This window comes from Haemorhous mexicanus, chromosome Z, assembly GCF_027477595.1.
Source record: "Haemorhous mexicanus isolate bHaeMex1 chromosome Z, bHaeMex1.pri, whole genome shotgun sequence".
NCBI lineage: Eukaryota > Metazoa > Chordata > Aves > Passeriformes > Fringillidae > Haemorhous > Haemorhous mexicanus.
Window position 1 is genome coordinate 31,996,586 of NC_082381.1, and position 20,708 is coordinate 32,017,293.

Below are 20,708 nucleotides of genomic sequence, written 5' to 3' on the forward strand. Positions count from 1 at the left end.
GGATCTAGTTTTTCATTAAATGAGACTACTCAGTATTGCTGCTTTGTTCAGAATCTTGAATAAGCATGGTGTGTGTTTATGAAACACAAGAGTATTTTCTGTGTAAGTATAAAAATGTATGAACATTGTCTGCGCACTAAAGTATAAAATAGTTACTACACAAAGGTATTTTATGAGCCTTCATAAATAAATCCAAAGGCACTGGTTTCTCTCTACTGAAGACTCAACACAAGTTTGCAAGAAACTCCACTGATTCTTTAAGTTAGCTTTTAAGCTGAAAAATATCATTCATTAGTGCCTAGAAAACCACTTACAGATTAAATTTGCTTTTTCTTTTTGAAAGGATTAAATTGTGCCTTATTCTTTGTGCAGTTAAACCTGAGGCACTTCCGACGAGGAAGGAGGAGGTCAGGTGCTGTTGTAGCACATACTGGATATGCTCTGCATCAGCAAGATCCTCATGAAGCTCACAGGAACATTCCTCCTCATGCAAATGCCCTTTGCCACTACCATATTGCTGCCAGTATCAATCCAGCCACAGGTAACAAATGTAATCTTTGCTATGAAGTGAATTCAGTTTCTGTTAGGTATGTGTTCTCGCTGGAAACTTAGCGGATATATTTGTTCAGGATCTATATGATCATGCAAAAATTGCTAGTATGTTGGTTTCATTTTTGCATGAAAGAACTTTCTGCAGTATTGCAATTATTTGAATAAATTTCCAGTGCAGTAATCCTGTCTTTTAGGTTGTTCATCTTTTAAGTGAGATTGATAGTGTCTAAAATGGAGGAAGCTAAGTATTTGTAACTGGAGTTAAAATTTACTGTGAATTATGTATGATACTGGGAACACACTGATAGAATAGAAAATGTCTAAGCTTCTTAAAGTGATTACCTGACACTTAAGTGTTGAAATAACCACACATTCATGTACTTCTGTCTCTGAACCAAACAAAACATGCCTTCGCCCTGTATTCCATAAACTTTGATATTGCCTTGCACTACAACAACATGTTGATAGGGGTTGAGAAAACTCCCCTGTAGCTTCTGATACTTCTGCCTTTATTATCTTTGTGTATGCTGAAAATGAAGCATGTGTCTGCTCGCTGAAAAACTGACTAGAAATGCAATATGGAATGGCATTTCATGAAGAGTCTGATGTGGTTTTCTGTTTCTAGACTTAATGAAAAAACATACTATGTAATTCTTTTCTTAAACTAGTTAAACTCTCTTTTATAGTATTGTTTTTCTGTTCCTACTTAAACCTTTTTTGAAAGGCCAATTTTCAGGGCATTTATGATTAGTTCATGTTTCTAGCTATACGGTCTGGTATGATTAGGAAGAACAAGTGATTTCCATTAACACTGCTCTGCTAAGCAAAGCTCTAAACACTTTCTCCTTTCCCCTCTCTCTTATTCTTCAGCATTTTGAGTGGCAGTTCATCGGTTCATATTTTAACAGACAGGACTAGAATCACATCCAGCCTACCAGAAGGAAACTTCTTGCAGCTTTGTGCTGTACCATCAGAGCTATCATATTTCTACAGGAGAAGCCTCCAGTTATTGCGTGTTAGTACCCAATGTCGCACAGGAATCTTTCTTGAAAGCTTCTTGGAGATTTGTTTATCTCCTCTTGTGTTTTTTCCTCTTCAAATTGCACAGTGAGCTAGCTCATCTTTTCCTGTAGGTAGCACATAATCTTTGACCATTTTTTTTTACTTGCTTTTAAAGCATTTTTAATTTTTATACAGAATAGCTAACATTATGGTTAATCATTGCTAGCCATCAGCCAAGCCTCAGGCCGTCTCTTGCTCACTCCCTGCAGGACTGGGGAGAGAATCAGAAGGGTAGAAGTGTCCTGGGCTGAGATAAAACCAATTTAATAAGTTTTATCTCAACCTTGTTTTCCTTAATAGGGAAAACAAAATCTGCACACATGACCAAAGAGACACAAGGAATGACTTCAGTGCTTCCTGTGGCCAGGGAGATCTTCAGCCATCTCCAGGAGAGCAGGGCCCTGTCACACCTAACGGTCACTTGGAATAACAAACACCATCCCTTCAAACTTTCCACCTTCTTCCTTCCTGCTCCCACTTAAAGCACTGACCATGATGTTATGTGGTCTGGAGTATCCCTTTGGGCAGTTTCAGTCACCTGTCCTGGCTGTGTGTTCTCCCAATGTCCAATGCAGCCTCAAGTTCCTTGCCAGTGTGGCAGTACAAAAACCAGAAAAAGCCTTGGTTCTTGGGCTTGCCTTGTTGCAAGCCCTGCCCAACAACAACAAAAACATGTCTGTGTTATCAACCCTGTGTTCAGCACAAATCTGAAACATGGCCCAGTACCAGACACTATGAAGAAAGTTAACTCTATTCCAGTCAAAACCAGCATGACTATGCAGACTTAAACTTTGCTTTTGATAGACTTTGCAGTATAAATATGCCAAGCAGCAAACTTACAGAATGAGGATAAAAAAAAAATTGAAAATTATTAGAAAAATAAGGTACTTAAAACTTGTCTTTGGCTTTCCTAATGTTATATTCTTTTTCAATTCAATACTGATTGATATGTTATGTATATCAATCAGTATCTGTTCTAATAATGTCTTTTAGATCACTTGTATTTTATCTCAGTAGATTGGAGGATAACAGGTTGTTCTTTATTGTTGAACCTCTGAGGTAACTTTCACATTTTAAATCTAAATTTGAAGAAATATGTGTTTTCCCTCACAGTCAAGTCTTTACCACATTCTACCTCAGTCTAACCACATTCTTTAAGTAGGCTTTTTCGTTTGCCCTTTCAAAATTAAATTTAATCCAAAAACCGAATTGTATTTTCTTTCATTTGATTTAAAGCAAATTGGTTTGTGATGTCTTACTTTAAAATTTGCCATTACTACAGCATTTTAAAGTATCTGGTAAAAACTAAAGCCAAAACAGCTTTATCTCTCATTCACTTCACATTTTGAGGAATAATGCTTTCATACATACCTTTATATAAGAATAAATACAACATGTATGCGACAAAAATCCGTGTGACCTACTTTTATAGTATAATTTTACTTCTTCTGGTGTCCAGCCTGGGTGGAATTCTGTGAAAGGAATAAGCAGTGGTTGCTAGGACAAAATTGTCTCTAGGCAATTACAGAAAAAGTTACTGCATTCAAAGACTTAGGAGTTTTCTGAGAAGAGAGATTGTGATTTATGAAACAAATAGAAATTCACTAAGAAAAATGTGCAGAGCTGAATGTCATTTAAAAGCTGGTAGTTTTAGATGGAAATTGGGAAAAAAGTGATTTCTTTAGTGACTTTGATAAATACTCAAAAAGCACATAAATTTATAATTCATCTGAAAACTAATCTTTCTAGTTCACCTTATTCATGCTCACTATAGCTTCATCTTTCAAAGGGCATCAATAATTTTTTTTCCTTCAGGTTCTGGTACTTTCCAGATGTATAATGATAATTTTGAGACTGGCATTGGCCTGTGTAGGAAGATAGACTGCATTTCTTGAATGACCTGTGCTACTTCTGCCCCCTACCCACAACAATACAACAAAAACCCACAACAATACAACAAAAAAAGTTGTCATGGTGCTCATTTCTTTTATCTGTGTGCTGTCAGTAACAGTTTTCTTTGGCTAGATTGGATAATTAGTAATTCAAATCTATTGCTGATTTTGATTAAAACAACAGATTTTGGGTGATAAGTATTTTTGTCTCCCAGGATGTGGAATTTAAGTAATGCTGCATAAATAGGGAGCCGAAGAAGAAGAGACTAGACTAGACATGGAGACTTCTAGTTGGGAATTACATGCACTTTGAGATTTTAACATGCTGCTGTATCACGCATTTGAGGAAATTGCAGTAAATCACCTGTCTGCTTTTTAGCCTTGAATTATTTAGTTTATGTTACTCTGCAGCAGTCTGATCCTTGCTTCTGTCACGCACTTTGTGATTTCTGCTTTATTTTTCACAGCAACATGGGACACCAAATACCATCAAACAGCCATATGAATTAACAGAATGTATCAGAACCAGAACTTCTGGGGTTTTGTGATGGTGTTACAGAGGGCATTGTCTGATCTCTGTACTAATTTTAGCTAGTGTAAACCCAATGGTCTTTGGTTACAGTGTATGTCTGCTGCAGCATGCATTGTGACCTAAATGTTGGAAAACTTTGCTTAAATGATTTGGTTCATACTTAGCTGTAGTAGCAAAAAAACCCCATAAATTAACCTGTATGCACAGTATTACATCAACATTGCAGGACCCTGCTGTTATCCTAATGTAAGCATACTAAAGAACCTCTGTGTGGAGCAAGTCTCGAAGCAGATGGTGTTGGTGCAGGGAATGACAAGTGGCAACACACTTGGATTTATTTGTTTCATTGTGGGATTTCTGCTTAAAAACCATTTCTCTAAAATTATTTTTTGAGCTAACTTACTTAGTTCTCAAAAACGTCAATCAGTGTTTTTTTCTGGTAGATATTCCTCTACTGCCTTCTATCACATCTCTGAGTCTTGGTGAAAATGAAGAAAAGAGTGGACCTTTTATTGTACACTGGCTAAACAACAAAGAACTTCATTTTACCTTATCTATGGAAGTGTTTTTGCAACAACTTAAAAGGAGTTTTGAACATCATTCCCCTGAGACTAATACTGAGGATTCTAGTCAAATGGATGGCAGATCAGAAGAAGGTAAAAGTCATACAGACATATGTCATAGAGAGAAATGGCTTTCAGTTTCTAAAGTAATTTGTAATGTTCCCCCAGGGGTAAGTGAGAGATTGGCAACTTGACATGCAAGGATACCAAGAGATTACAGTGGCATTTCAATGCATTTTCTTCCTTTGCACTGAAAGTATCTAAGTGACTTTAAAAAAAAATGTATCTGGAAGTTCTGATATCTCTTTTCATATTTGTTCTAGAAATTTTGAGTTATATATGCTGAAAACTGTATTATTTAATTGGGCTTGACTGGAGGCCTTTGCATGAAAATATTACTTCAATATTAAGGAAGCAGGAACAACTTTAGAATTAACTTTTTATTTAGATATTAATTTACAGCTAATTTAAATAGCTTTATTCTATAACATAGTACAGTCAATTAATTTGAATATATACATCCTGGAGATTATTATCCCTTGTTTTGTCTATGCATGCAAAAATTTGTATAAAATAGAGGAAAAGAAAATATTTCAAATTAAGGTGTAATATAAACCATTTTGGTTTGTTAGATACTGAGCTCTGTTAGAGGATTTATGGTTGTAATCTTCATCCTTTTAAATTAGTTCTCATATGGGTAGCTTATAAAAGGCCTGCAATTAGCTCCAGTGCCTCAATAACACTCCTTGTTATACTTCTGGTTTTGAATATATATATCTCTATATATGTATCTATATATATATATACACATATATATATGTGTGTGTGTGTGTGTATTGTAGAAGCTGATGAAAATGGAGATGAACAAAAAGGAAACCAGGAGAAGAAGGAACAGGGTGATGAGAAAGCTGCTCCATATTCAAGCCTTGTTCCTTTATCCTCTGCTATTTTTGATCATGAAATTGAAGTTCTGCTTTCTGAATGGAGTAAAAATGCTGACATGCTCTTCAGTATACATCCTGTGGATGGCTCCCTGCTGGTGTGGCATGTGGACTGGCTGGATGAATACCAACCTGGCATGTTTCGCCAGGTGCAGGTACTTTATTCCTCCTAATTTTACATCGGTGTTCAGTGAGAAGTATGATAGGAACTCTAATACTTAGTCTTTCTTTCTTAAAATTGCAGGTGTCATTTGTCTCAAGAATTCCTGTTGCATTTCCAACTGGTGATGCAAACTCTCTTTGCAGAAGTATAGTGATGTATGCTTGTACCAAAAATGTTGACTTAGCTATTCAACAAGGCAAACAAAAACCTCCTGGCCTTACACGATCTTCATCTATGCTTATCTCTTCTGGACACAGTAAATCAACAAACAGCTTAAAACTAAGTATCTTCACACCTAATGTTATGATGATTTCCAAACATGCGGATGGGTCACTGAACCAGTGGCTAGTGAGTTTTGCTGAGGAATCTGCTTTTTCAACTGTACTCAGTATTTCACACAAATCCCGATATTGTGGTCACCGTTTTCATCTTAACGACTTGGCTTGCCACTCAGTGTTACCACTGCTGCTTACAACCTCACATCACAATGCTCTAATTTCACCAGATGTTGAGAAAGCAATACAGACAAATGAGTCTTTTAAGTCTCAGGAGTCACCAGTAAGACCTCAGAGTAGAGGCAATGCAGATGTGACATCCCAGGATCCCAATGCTGTATACAGTGAACTTATTCTATGGAGAGTGGATCCTGTTGGGCCTTTGTCCTTTTCTGGTGGAGTTTCTGAACTTGCTCGGATCAATTCTCTTCATGTTTCAGCTTTTTCTAATGTTGCATGGCTGCCCACACTTATACCCAGCTATTGCCTTGGTGAGTTTCATTTTCTGATTTTTGACATATTCTAGAATAAAATTAATATAACCTAATAATGCACTTTAATAGATAATACAAGTATACTTGAGTGTACTGGAAAAATGTTAAGCATGGGTCCTTTATTTCACAAATTTTAAAGCTGCTGATACTTGGGAATTCTTTATTCCTGTGTAAAAAGTTTCTATGTTCTACTCTTTATTTTATGTATTTGATATTTTAGAAGCTTATGCAGTAAAGGTCTTAGATAATAGTGCATACTTCATAGCATGCTGAAAATTTAAATGCTGAGGGAGATTTAGTTCTAGTTTGCAAATGGAATTCTTCCTTTCATATACTTTGATTTGGTTGCTAAGCACAGCTTTAAACTTTGTAATCCTTGCTTGTGAATAGAAATTAAGAGGACATTTTTTATGCTGTATATTTTTTTTGTCATAACTTCAAAAATGCCCATTGTTAAAAAACAAAAAAGGAAGCCATATGGTGTTTGAATATTTGAGCACTTTCTTCCTGCTTTTCAGGTGCATACTGTAATTCTCCGAGTGCCTGCTTTGTGGCTAGTGACGGACAGCATTTAAGATTATATCAAGCTGTAATAGATGCTAAGAAACTTCTGTGTGAGCTCTCCAACCCAGAAATTTCTGTAAGTGAAAACCCATCTCAAGTTTTTGCATGTTACGACTTCATTCAGTTGCTCTAGGCTCAGACTTGACGACTGACTAAGCTGGTTGCTGAGGATTTCACAGATTATTCTGCTTGTAAAAACAGATTCGGTAAAGCTTTTTAGCTCTACTGTATTTAATTTAATCTCAGACTCTGCATATTGAGGCAGGCCAACGTTTGATTGATATTTCATTTGATTGCGAAATACCTGTGAAGTGCTTACACCACAAGGAGTAATAGTTGTGTGGGTGCATTGCCATCCTGAGGAAAAGCTGAGACAAGAATTCAGCTTTTGGACAAAGGACCAAAAATTGCTGTATATGGGGCTTTCCAGATAATCTTGTCAGCTTTCAGCCATCAAAACCAAATATGCTTTTCATAAAACAGGGAACATTTACCTGTGTTCTTACTGAATTACAACTAGTGTATATTTTAAGCTTTAGTTAACATTTGCACAGTGATGTTGCACCTGTCTAGCAGGTTGTGCCATAGAAATGCATAAGAGTTAACAAGACCACCCCCCTGATTCTTTTCAAACAGAAATATGTTGGTGAAGTTTTTAACATCATAAGTCAGCAATCTACTGCTCGTCCAGGATGTATCATTGAATTGGATGCCATCACAGAGCTTGTAAGATCTTCTACTATACTCATTTTGTGTCATAATTAGCTTTTAAAAAAGTGTTAATAATAAAGTCAGTACCTGTAGCTCTCCTTTAGGTAAATTTGGGGTACTTAAACTGTTTTTGACATATTCTAGCACTAGTTTTCAATGGTACCGGTAAATGGAATGAATGAGTAATGAAAGTGCATTTTCATGAGGAGTCTTCTGTTGATGTATTTAACTTACCAAGTTAAAAGCTCCTGTAAGCAATCCTGAAAGCATTCTTAAAAAGTATACACCAGGATGTTCACTTCTTGTGTATTTTTACTTCCTTAGCATGGCCGGAAAACACAGTTATTCCATGTTTTTCAAGAAGACTTTATTTTAAATAACCAGGAGAAGGAAATGCCTTCAACGAAGAACAGTTTATCAGACTCTGGTAAGGAATTTTTTTTTTTTTCATTGAACATTGAAGACAGTCTTTTATTTTTCATTCCACAGAATAAAAAACTTGTTTAATGGCTTTTATCATTTTAATGTCAAATACCTTAATTTGAAATCTTCAGAAGAATGTAACTAATGAAACTCATTGGTGTTTCACTTCCTTTGAGTTGTGTGCAACCAAATTTTAGGTCAAGTAGTTTAAATCACAAGATAGCAATTGTGTCCTGTGTTAAGCAGTCCCTTAACATGAAGGGGGAAAGGGTTTTAAATGTGAAGCCTGTACTTGTAGGGTATGACACAGACAAAACTTACTATTTACTGTCATGATGGATGCTGTTCTTTACATCAGCTAAATACTGCTCCTCAGGCCTTGCATGGTACAACAAATGGCAGGCCAAACAATTCCTTCTCACTATAATACTGTGAGTAGTGTGTGGATTTCTAGATCCTTGGACTGATCTGGACTGCTCTGGAAAAAATTATTAGCTTTCCTTGGTGGAGTGCCTCAGTTATTTGGATATATAGGCATCATATTGTTCTATTCCAATGAAATAATGTGTGGGGGAAAAGGGCTTGGAGTAAAGTTTGTGATACCAGGTCATCTGCAGTACTAGATGGGAGTCCTGAATGAAAGGGAGCAGAGTTGTGGAAAAGTGTCAAAGGAACCTAGGGAAATATTAAATGAACTGGATATACGTAGTGATTATTTGCATGTGGAGCTGGCTGTTATTACCTGAAGAAGAGATTTGGAGTAATGGAGAGAATCCCAGCCCTCAGTGGAGTTAAAAAAATGCAATTGAGATGTTGAAAATAAGAAACAAAATAGAGAACATAAAAAGTGTTACTCTACAGCTTAATTATATGTTTACATCTCGAGTATGATACACAGAAATAATTTTAGACCAAATAGGGAAATATTTGATCTTAGGTAACTGTATACATCTGTATGTGTTCTGAAAGTCTGTAATAGATTGCTGCATGCCATCCATGTAAGGAATTGGGCTAAATGGACTCTTGGAAAAACTGCTAAATTAGAACTGTATCATTTGCATGCATTTTATTTGAAATTATTTTCTAATACTTTCTTATTTCCTCTTTAATAATGCATTAAGTTAGTTACCTCATATTGTTTTTAAAAAGAAAAAATTCACTTACGTTTTTCTATGGTACCACTGCAATGTTAAAAGCACAGGGCAAATACAGCTTATTCTTGGTAATGTTTTATGTATACACACACCTAAAGGGTCAGAGGAATCATGGAGGAAAAAAAATCCCAAAATTAACTACTCCTTCTTGGTCCTAATGGATTGACTATTATATGAAGGGAAGAGAATACCTGGGTGAACTTTACAGAAATGGACACCTGTTGATAGTACAACTCATGTCTTCTTTTTGTGTAAAACTACGGCAAGTAAATTCTTAGGAAGAAGCATTGTATCTCTTCCTCTCTTCTATACTACACTGTACTGATAATACATTCTGGGATTTAACTTTTAAACATAGCAAAGACAGGCAAATGTGTTGTCATCTCAGAAAAAAAAACCACTGGCAGTTCTTACATGTGTACCTGTAATTGCAGTGTTTGTTGGTTGTGGAGAAAGCTAATGTAAGAGTTAGATGCAGTCAGACCATTGCATTTCAGTATTAGTTCATGTTAGCTTAATCTGATTATTTGCTAGCCAGCAAAATTAAGTTTTGCTTTCAGGTGAATAACCCCTAAGATCTTCCTGTTCTCAATTTCACCAGGAAACCAGCAGAATGGATTCTCTGAAAAATTCTACCTAATAGTGATAGAATATACACAAAACCGTTCATTACTACATATGTGGCATTTACATTTGAAAGCAATTCCTGTCTCAATAGGTAAGCCCTCTTTCTTGTAGTTTTCTTTAAAAAAAAAAACACTGTCTAGTGAATGTCTACTGTTCAGTGTAATCTAAAATGTTTCATCTTTTTGAAAAGAGTCTGCATTTGATTACAAGATTTTATCACAACCATTCTTTCTTGATTCCCTAATCTTCTGATTGCGGAAACTCTTCAGTTCAGCCTGAGCCCGGAGTTTGGTGTTTTTTGTATGTTCTAAGGCCAGATATGCTTAACTGGCTTTAATACAGTCTAACAGTAAAGATGTTTTGCTTTTTGGAAGTTTTAGTTTGCAATTTTTGAGCTTATGCATACATTTTAAATAGGACTGTAGCCTGAAGCACCAAGCATCAGTGATGCCATTACAATTCTAAATAATTTTGACATTCTGCAATTTGCTAGTTCTCTTTCAAACTACCAAACTATCTCTAAAACTTCTAGGTTTTAAAGAAAGGTAAGATACACTTCAGTAGTCTTCTGCTAACATTTAAAGATTTTAAGAAGCATAAATCTGATACCACTTACCAGAGAAATCTGTTATAATCTATGTTTCTGTCATTTAAACTAAATTAGCATTTCTTACTGTTGCTTTCAAATAAGAGAAAAAATGTTATTGCAATTAGTATATAAGTTAGTGAGAATAATAAAGATCTAAATTTTCTGATGTACTTATGTGATGAGGAAATTACTGAGAAGGCTCTGCAGCAAATCTGTTGCAAATTTTCGTGTTCCATTTCCAGCAATTTTATACTTCGGGTTTTGAGTTTTATTAAAAAAGGGAAGCATTTATATCACATTTTCTAAGAGCCTATGTTTTAAGGAATAAAATAAAGCTGTTATTAAAACTTTTCTCAAAAATAACTTTCACTAATTTGTAAGCTAAGACATGAAGATCTTAATTTAATTTTCCTTAGCTGCAGGTATTCTATGCTTACTGAAACCTTATCTTATTTTCAGTGGATAGCCACATACATATTTCTTTGCAGTTTTTGGTCTTTTTGGTCATGCTTTGATTGTTTTATAATCTCCCAGCAGTTCTAGAATCTCCGAAGTATTTAGTGTGAGATGTCCTAGTGTTTCTCTTTAATTTTGAATATGAGAATACATTTCATTAAAATGAATGTAAAATTTTAAGCTAGGTTTTGTCTGTCTCTTCTGGAACTATTAAAGTAAATAAAATAACTTCTTACATTAAAAGAAATCATTGATCTTTTAAAGTTAATAATGCATACCTTTTTTTAGATGAAAAGATAGGTTCAAATCCATCTGAAGAAACAACACAAACAGAAGAATCATATTCTTCACCAGATCCAGAGAAGATCCAATCACCTTTCACTCAAAAGTATCGGGCCTGTAGAGCAAACCTTCAGAGCACCAGCTGGCTTACTCTGTCTTCCAAAATGGTGTACAGTCAAGAGTTGAGTATGCCAGAGGGAGTAGAAATAATAAGTGTAAAGCCATCAGCAGGTTTGTCATCTTCTTTTAAAATACTGAAATAGGGAATCTCTGCCTTTCTGACTTTGGTCTTAAAATAGAAACAAAGTAATAGTGTGGTTTGGATTTGTTGTTAGAATCAAGGATGTGTAGGTGAATCCAAAAAGTTTGCTAAAATGTACTTCCTGTCACTTAATATCTCTATCCTGAAACTAACATTAAAATAAAGCTCTTACTTAATAGAATAGTAGAAACACAAATTTTGTTTTGCAGTCATTCGTGAAATTTTTTGTGGGATCTCTACTTAAATGTTAAGGTTCATCAGCAGTCTTTGTAAAATACAGTTTTAGATTTTTTAATTAAGAAATATTTGTTTGACAGAATATATATTAGTATTCATGTTTAAATAATAGTATTTGACTCCTTTCTGGGGCACAAAATTCAATCAAAGGGTAGAAGGCTTTCATGGTATTTTTGGCATTGTCTTCTCTGTGAGACGCTGTAAATGACCTCTTTGTGAGGAAGCAGTAATACTTTTTTTAATTTGGAGTAATAGAATGGTGGCTGAATAAAAATGTTGCTAATTTTGCTTTTTAGTATTTCCTCCTGTAAGAGTGTTTTTTTTTTTTTTTTTATTTTAGGACATCTCAGTTCTTCTTCCATATATCCTGTTTGTCGTGCACCTTATCTGCTGGCTACTTCCTGCTCTGATGGAAAAATTCGATTCTGGAGATGCAGGGTTGTCACTGAATCATCAGCTTCTTCCATGCCACAATATGGCACAGACAGTGATGTTCAATATGTATGGGAAGAATGGCCGTTACTGATTGAGGATGGACTTCCTAGTAGTAGTGCTATTAATGTTCCAGGGAGGCCAACTGATGTCAGCTGTGCACACACAAACAGATTAGCAGTAGCGTACAAGCAGGCAGCATCTAGAAATAGCCATCTTTCTCAAGATTTTGTGATGCATGTTAGTATTTTTGAATGTGAATCTACAGGGGGATCTTCTTGGATTTTAGAACAGACGCTCAAATTAGAAGAGCTAGGCACCATGTTGGACTCTGGTGTTAGTGTTGATGGCGATTTAGTGGCAGATAACCAACAAGATACTTCTCTGTCTCATGGTGGAAGTATTATACCCAACACTAAGCACTTGGTACACTTGGATTGGATGTCTAGGGAAGATGGTTCACATATTCTGACAGTGGGAATTGGATCAAAACTTTATATGTTTGGTCAGATGTCTGGGAAGAGGCAAGAACAAAATGGTAATGAGATTGTAGCAATCTCCCACAGTGGCAGTCCTAAGGCTGCAACCCTTTCTGGGTTTGTTTTGCTGCGTTGTGTTGACTTGGTTTCATCTGTGGAGGGATCACCTCCTTTTCCTGTGTCGTTGTCTTGGGTGCGTGATGGCATTCTGGTAGTTGGAATGGATTGTGAAATGCATGTTTATTCCCAGTGGCAATCTCCTTCTAAACAGGAACTGGTTAGTACAGATTCCTACAGTGGAAGTATGCCATGCCTAACTAGCTTAATGAAACAAAGCCAGTCAGCTGCCTCAGGTCTGCATCCACCAAAGAGAACTTTGACCAGATCTATGACCAGCCTTGCCCAGAAACTTAGTGGGAAAAGGTCTGCCTCTGTTCTGTCAATGGAAATGGAAGATTCTGGTCTGTTTGAAGCAGCTCATACATTATCTCCAACTTTACCTCAGTACCATCCATATCAGCTGCTGGAACTCATGGATCTTGGTAAAGTACGCAGAGCAAAAGCCATTCTGTCCCACTTGGTGAAGTGCATTGCTGGAGAAGTTGTTGCTGTAAATGAGTCTGAGCCTAATCATGACAGGAGACTCAGATCTCTGACGATCAGTGCTAGTGGAAGTACTGCAAGAGATCCCAAAATGTTCAGTAAAACAGAGACTACAGACTATATAGAAATAGACTCTGTTCCACCATTGCCTCTGTATGCTCTGCTTGCTGCGGATGATGATTCATCTTACTCCTGTTCAGAGAAGTCCAATAATCAACATAGTCAAAATAAAAAGGATATGCCCAATGACAGTTATGAAAATCTCTTCCAAAATACTGTTCTAAGTACAGATGACCTTGTCACATTTGAGGCAGATGAAGACAGTTCAAAAGTCATTGATCTTTCTCAATACAGCCCAACATATTTTGGACCAGAACATGCTCAAGTTCTTTCTCGTCACTTACTTCATTCAAGCTTGCCAGGTCTGACTAGGATGGAGCAAATGTCATTGATGGCTTTGGCAGATACAATTGCTACTACCAGTACTGACATTGGAGAAAGCAGGGACAGAAGTCAGGGTAAGCTGTCTCTTCCAAGTTAAATGTACTGCTGTGCTTCATAGCCTTTCCAGGGATTTTTTTCCTATTTTGGAATATCTTTGTGGCTTGTAAGATGATGGCGCACCTTCATTTCATAGTATAATTGTTTCAAGACCTATTGCTTCGATAAAAGTAAAATTTTATTTTGCCACCTGGTAATGTCACTGTGACTCCATCAGTCCGCATACTATAATTATTTTTAATTCACTTTTGAAGAGACAGAATGACAAATATTTTTTTTAGCGTGTAGAGAAATTGAGGAAGAATTTGGTTTGGTTTTTTTAATATATATCACTTTTTCTGTCTCTTGCATTAAACAGATCAAATAACTTCAGAAGTTTTTGTATTTAAATTTTCTTTCTCTTTTTTTGAAGGGAAGAATTATGGACTAAGCTATCATTTACAAATTCAAAGTATTAGCAGTCACAAAATTATATTTCTTCTATTAAGACCCACTATACTTACTTGGATTAATTGCTGTAAAATGTGTGTAAAAATATTTATTTCCAGGTGGAGAAACTCTCGATGAGTGTGGTTTAAAATTTTTATTGGCTGTCCGGCGTCACACCTTTCTGACCACTGCGCTTCCTCCTGTGCATCGAGCCCAGCTGCTTCACCAAGGTAACTGATGTGTTTTCTTACATGAGCTGAGTTTTAGTGATGTAGCTGCACCTGTGAAGGGTATGCTGTTGATGTGCCTCTACAGAACCAGTAATTTCATTCATTGGGGTTTTTCAAGAAAATATTGTCCAATATGAATGAATGCTAGAGCAGAAAATGTCTTGCTTTGGTTGTGGTAAAGGTTTCAGAAGTGATTCTTTTCAAACAATTTGAAAAAGTTTTTTTCAAATTTTTTCATTGGTGGGGAAGAGTTTCTATTTCCCCAAATTAAATACCCCAAATTCCTCAAATGAAATCCCATGTTGTTCCAATAACCTTCTGCAGGAATAATGTAGTAGACAACTGTACCTATTTATGCAGGGGTTTGGTACATATTTGGGAAAAAAAAATTACTACTCAGACTTTACATACTTCTATATACTTGCTGTAATTATACAATGAACTATTTCATATAGGGAAGTTTTTTTGTATAATTTTACTAGTTCCATCCTGGTATTGCAGATGACAGAATAGGATGGATTTGATTAGTGATAATCAGATGTAAAGGACTGGCTATGATTATTCCTTTAGCCATCATGACAGTTGTGATAGTATTTTCAATCACATGGCTTGTCACCCCTCAGCTGAATCAGAGGTTGGAATTTGCCAGGACTGCCAGAGCATAGTGTTGCAGAGATAACTTTCTGATGGGGTCATTTTAGTTGAGATAGTTCTGCTTCTGGTGAGCTCAGAAATTGGTGAGAGTGGGAAGTGCCTCCAGGGCACATGCAGAAGTGCCTTTCTACAAAGAAACACCTGGCTCTCACTGGAGTTGCAATTATCCCTAACCAGCTATGTTATTGTTTAGTAATTGCTTCCTTCCTCATGAGATTTTTTTATTTCAAATTTTCTTTTGTTTCTCTATCCCCAAAGGTGTTTTTGCTCTGATTATCTGAAACTTGTGCATTTTTGAATCCAAGTCAAAATAGTGAAGCTATCTTTCAAAATTTTGAGAAATTTCATCAGTACACTGTGTCATGGCTAATCTTAATGTCACTTACTATCCATATGTTTGAGCTTTGTAGAGAAACTCTGTTCTTCAAACTCCTTACATAAGTTTGTGCAGATGAAAAATTGTTTCCAGTTGTATCATTTTTCTGTAATATTTGAAATGCAGTCCTAACAAATACTCTTAAATTTCTGTTGCCTTACCAGCAATGCACTTAAAAATTCAAAACAAGCAGTTTACCGTCTTCCCTTCTCCCTTTCCCATCCCTTTATCTTCAGATTCTGGATTATTTTGTTAATGAATGTCTTATGAATTTTCTTTTTTTTTTTTCTTTTTTTTTTTAATGTTCATTGTACAGGCTTATCTACTAGTCACTTTGCCTGGGCATTCCATTCCGTAGCAGAGGAAGAGCTCCTGAGTATGCTCCCTGCAGTGCAGAAGGGAGATCCAACATGGTCTGAGCTCAGAGCTATGGGTGTAGGATGGTGGGTTCGAAACATCCACAGCCTGAGGAAATGCATAGAAAAGGTAAACATAGCATTCTAAAAAAAAGCCCAACAAAATCATTCCAAACAGCTGTTCTCCAGTGTTTGCTGTATTTTTTTGTATCTATACTGTTTTTGTATGAATAGGAACTTCTGTATTTAACAATTTTTTTTTTTTTTTAGTACTTTAGACTTCAAATTCCAGTGTGGAGTACATTTTTTGCTCTTAGATACTTCATCTAAAGGGTAATATTATACAGTACTTATTGTGGATGCTCAAGATACAGGTGGAGTTGTTTTTTTATAGCAAAATTGAGAGGCAAGTCCTGGGAAAAGGTTCTTCTTAGAAACCTATCACATGTGGGAACAACTTAGATATTATATGTACATCTGTCTTGCAAATTGATTATTTTACATAATAGAACAAACCTTCTATTGTTTTGTTTCGGCTTGGTGTTTCTTTTGTTTGTTCAAGGGTTTTGTTGAGTTTTTTGTATTAAATATTTTAATAATCACAGATGTGGCAGTAAGCCTAACCTCATTATCACTTGTTTTAAGCTCTTGGATAAGACAAATGTGTTGAGCTAGAAAATGACATGCAAAAGACACTTTGACTCCAAAGCACAAAGTGGTATAAATGCATATCCCTACTTTTACTTTTAAATCTTCAGTAATTATTCATTACTTTATGAAACTTAACTGCCTTGCATTAAAAAAATTCCAGGTATTCTGGGCCTGAGTTTAAGATTATTTTACATGGGACTTGGATTATTCTTGCTGCCAGTTACCCTTTTTCCTTTCCACCTTCCAAAAGCAATCACTGGTCCCAGCCTGTTTTTCAAGACTCCATCTTGCAGATGCAACTAATAAGTTAATAGTAATAACTAGTAAATTAATTTTGCTGTGATTTTAGAAAGGGATTTCAGATGTCGAGATTCCCATTTGATCTGCAAAACAGCTTCTTGAACTGAAAGAGCATGAGCTAAGTGATATCAAACAGGTTGTTGTGTCTTCACATGTTCTTACATCAGACTCATAATGACAGGAGGGATCCTGTATTAAAGAGAACTTCAGAGCTCTGTGGGGTATGAGATGACAGAAGCACCAAAAATCTCATTTAAGATTAATTTAAATTGTGGTTGTTTTTTTGCTTTTGAACTGTCTTCTCAGGTGGCTAAAGCAGCTTTCCAGAGAAACAATGATCCACTTGATGCTGCCATTTTTTACCTTGCAATGAAGAAGAAGGCTGTTATCTGGGGATTATACAGGTATTCAAACTCTTACATGGAATTTCACGCTGTCTGGTATAATTCTGGGGGGAAAAGTTGAATGTGGTGGTAATCCAAAGGAAGCACAAATATTACCATTGAAAACTGAGGTTTGATTTCCAAACTAGTCGTTACATTTGATGAGTAGTTTCTAACCTTCTTATATTTACTGATGGAATTTAGTTGCTATTTCTGAAGGTAGGTCCCGCAAGTTTTACTCTCAAATCTCCCGTAATTTCAACTACTGCTTAATTCTGATTTACTTTTGAGGACTAGCAGTGTAGTGTGGGAAATGTCATGCCTATCTTTTACATAAGTGTTTGTTGTTAAAAATTTTACCTCCAGATCAGGGGACTTGCTTGTCTTCCTAAGTGACGTTTCATAATACAGCATTCAGTGTTGCAAACCTTCTGAAAACTAATTTTCATTCTCACTTAAGAGCTCACCTTAAAAAAAGAAGGGATTTTATGTGTCAGATTTTTGAAAATGCCATTAGGTTTTGTATTTATTGAAGTTTCTGCTATTTTTAAATAAGTAGCCTTCTCAAATTCCAGTGTGGTGAGAGACTCTGCATTTCCTAATGTGAAGATCTGTGTAAAATTATACTGACATCTGCAGAAATTAAGAACCATAGTGCAACTAATAAAAAGTAAAATCTTTTTATCAATTATGTTTGATATGCAGGTCCCAAAAAGATACTAAAATGACACAGTTTTTTGGAAACAACTTTACTGAGGACAGATGGCGTAAGGCAGCCTTAAAGAATGCTTTTTCTTTGCTTGGTAAACAGCGGTTTGAACATTCTGCAGCATTTTTCTTGTTGGCTGGACACTTAAAAGATGCAGTGGAGGTAATAAAATTTTTAATGTTTAAGACTGTTCCATTGTCCCAAATGTACAAATACTTTGAATGCAGTTTGCATTTTGCATTAGTATGACCCCTGAAGCTTCTTATGCTTTCAATTTTTGCTCTTCTTTCCCAACCCAAATGCATGATAAATACAAAACCTTTACATTCTGATTCCTTTTTAGTTGTCATATTACTGATACTGAAAAGTGACATGGGTAATTTCTCTGCTCTACTAAGGGGCCTACCTACAGTTAGCTTACTTTCAGGTTTTCTAGCCAGTCCGGTAGGAAGACAGCATAGTTTTTCATTAGGAAGTTCCTAATGAATACATGTGGTATTTTGGCAGAGATGTGGATTAGCTCCTGGAATCCCTTTACAAAAAAAACGCAAAACCAAATTATTTCCTGGGTCTGTTTGAATTGCAAAATTGTGATTAAATTAATCTCTGTGATAATGAAGGATTTGTTCTGTAAATCTTTGTAGTTAAAACAGCCAGAATCCAGAGGTAAGAGGTGGCATGTGCACATTGGTAATGATCTATTGAAGCTGGTTGATTTCAAAGATCTTTTGTCATGCTGTACTTAAACTGAAGAAATGCAAATCCAATCTTGCATGTGATACTTAGCTACATGTGTTCTGCTTAGTTCCTGCTCACTTTTTATGGAGTTGGTAGACCTGCTTACTTTAATCTGTGCAAATTTATGTCACTTCCTGCCCTATAATACTTTTAAAATGAGGGGAAATGATAAAGTTTGATCATTTGAATATACTTTTTTTAATTAGGTCTGCCTTGAAAAACTGCATGACATTCAGCTGGCTCTTGTAATATCAAGACTTTATGAATCAGAGTTTGAAGTGTCTAGTACTTACAAATCTGTACTACAGAAGAGAGTTTTGGGAAGTGTGTCTACTGGAAAAGAGAGCTCAGGAGACATACACTGTGACCCTTTCCTGCGAAGTATGGCATACTGGATTTTGGAAGATTATAGCAAGGCTCTTGACACTTTGATTAAACATTCTGTTGAAGATGAAGGAGGTAAGAATATAGGTATTTGACATGTTGAGTTGATTTTAAATATCTGCTCATTTAAACCACAGTTTCTTGAAGTGTCATCTGAAGAAAACCAGGTATCACACAGTTCCTCACCACTGTTAGTAAATACTTCCTGTAGCAATGTATGTGGACTTTAATAGCAAGCATGGTGACTGTATTGTTGTTACCCTGTATCTCATGAATGCATACTTTGTTCTTTAAGCATGTGACTATCAAGATAATGGAATGACCCTAATTAGGGTCAACAGTAATGCAGCTGTTTTTCCAGAAGCAGTCTGGAAGATGAAGAGAAAAATTAACTTCTATTAGTTTGACTCCATCACAGCCTAAAACAAAATTTCTGATTGCCCACTTACATAGGAGAGTCTGGAGGACATGGTGTTTTGTAGCTTTTAGGCCTTGGTAACAGCTGGCTACAATAACAGACTCCCAATAGAAAGGTTTTGATACTTGAAATGGTGGAGGAGGCCAAAATTGAGGAGGCCCATGTGCTTCCTGAAACAGCATGGGAGTCTCCTAGAGCATTTCATTTCTATGTTCACTTGCTGGCTTTATAGGCCTCCTAAGAATTAATTGTATTATTTCTTAAAGGTAGTGTTTTTATTGAAGTTAAATGCTTCAAATCCTAGGTAGTTAGCTGGTTTCAGTCCTGCCTACTGAGAGAAATTGGAAGGGGATAAAAAAGGCTCAAATACTAGAATTCGGTAACTAATTCGTGAAACTGATTTTAGTGATAGTTAAATGCTTCAGGATTATTTTGATCAAATGAGGAGTATAGTGTTTGTTTTTTCTATCTTGATCCCATCTTTCTGTGTAAAATAATTTTAAGGTGTTGCTAATTCTTGTGCAATTACTTAATGGCTTTTTTGTGGTGTATTGCCTTATTTTCTTACCTAGAATGTGCATTTTTATGTGGCTGTCTCTGTTAACTGTGACCAGTTGTGCTATAACTTCTGAAAGAGAAGAGAGTAAGGGTTTATTTCAGCTATCCTGAGACTTTTGAAAGCCATGTGAATCATGCTATGCTGATTCTCATATCTCTTGTGGTTTTTTTTTCCTTGTGGACATGAAAATGAAATGAGTAGGTGTTGCACTGCTGTGTAATTCATTTATTTATATGTAATACTGCTACTATTATGTATAAATGTTGTAGATTTCCTAGTTTTATTGTAAGTTGCATTTCTTTTGAGATGTAGACAAAATAAAAAATACTATTCCAATTTTTTAAAAGAGACCTTAAGTAAAAGAAGTAAGGTGTTGTCTTACTGTCATTTAGACATGGAACATGGAGACTTCAGAAATCTAAAATTAACAGAAAAGTGGTATTGTTTGACTTCAGTAAATCTGGCCTGACTACAAGAAAAAGAAATGGTAGCTGTTTTAATTTAATAAGTCATGCCTGCTGCCCCACTCTGCTTGTTTTTAGTAGATTTGGCAATGCCCTTCCCACTGAGGTATTCAAATGATGAAGGTGCAAAGGAGGGTGCAGTGAAGTAAAAAGTAGAAAGGATGTATGAAGTAGACAATAGGATTGATACTAAGACCTAAAAGCCTTCTGATGAATTTAGGACTTTGCAAATTGGTTATTTCATGCAGAGTGGTACATTTTCC

At 35.8% G+C, this 20,708-nt stretch overlaps 1 protein-coding gene across 2 annotated transcripts in view; it reads left to right on the top strand.

The window, feature by feature from the left end:
• DMXL1 (Dmx like 1) overlaps positions 1-20,708 on the top strand; it is a 76,424-nt gene that overhangs the window by 23,112 nt on the left and 32,604 nt on the right. For both annotated transcript variants that reach the window (XM_059836719.1, XM_059836720.1), the window contains 15 exons: positions 373-541; positions 4,482-4,694; positions 5,444-5,697; positions 5,787-6,471; positions 6,993-7,114; positions 7,675-7,764; positions 8,074-8,176; positions 9,928-10,044; positions 11,287-11,511; positions 12,120-13,811; positions 14,343-14,453; positions 15,800-15,969; positions 17,097-17,194; positions 17,879-18,044; positions 18,827-19,079. In XM_059836719.1, the coding sequence (XP_059692702.1) occupies positions 373-541; positions 4,482-4,694; positions 5,444-5,697; positions 5,787-6,471; positions 6,993-7,114; positions 7,675-7,764; positions 8,074-8,176; positions 9,928-10,044; positions 11,287-11,511; positions 12,120-13,811; positions 14,343-14,453; positions 15,800-15,969; positions 17,097-17,194; positions 17,879-18,044; positions 18,827-19,079 (4,468 nt within the window). The remainder of the gene's footprint in view (positions 1-372; positions 542-4,481; positions 4,695-5,443; positions 5,698-5,786; positions 6,472-6,992; positions 7,115-7,674; positions 7,765-8,073; positions 8,177-9,927; positions 10,045-11,286; positions 11,512-12,119; positions 13,812-14,342; positions 14,454-15,799; positions 15,970-17,096; positions 17,195-17,878; positions 18,045-18,826; positions 19,080-20,708) is intronic.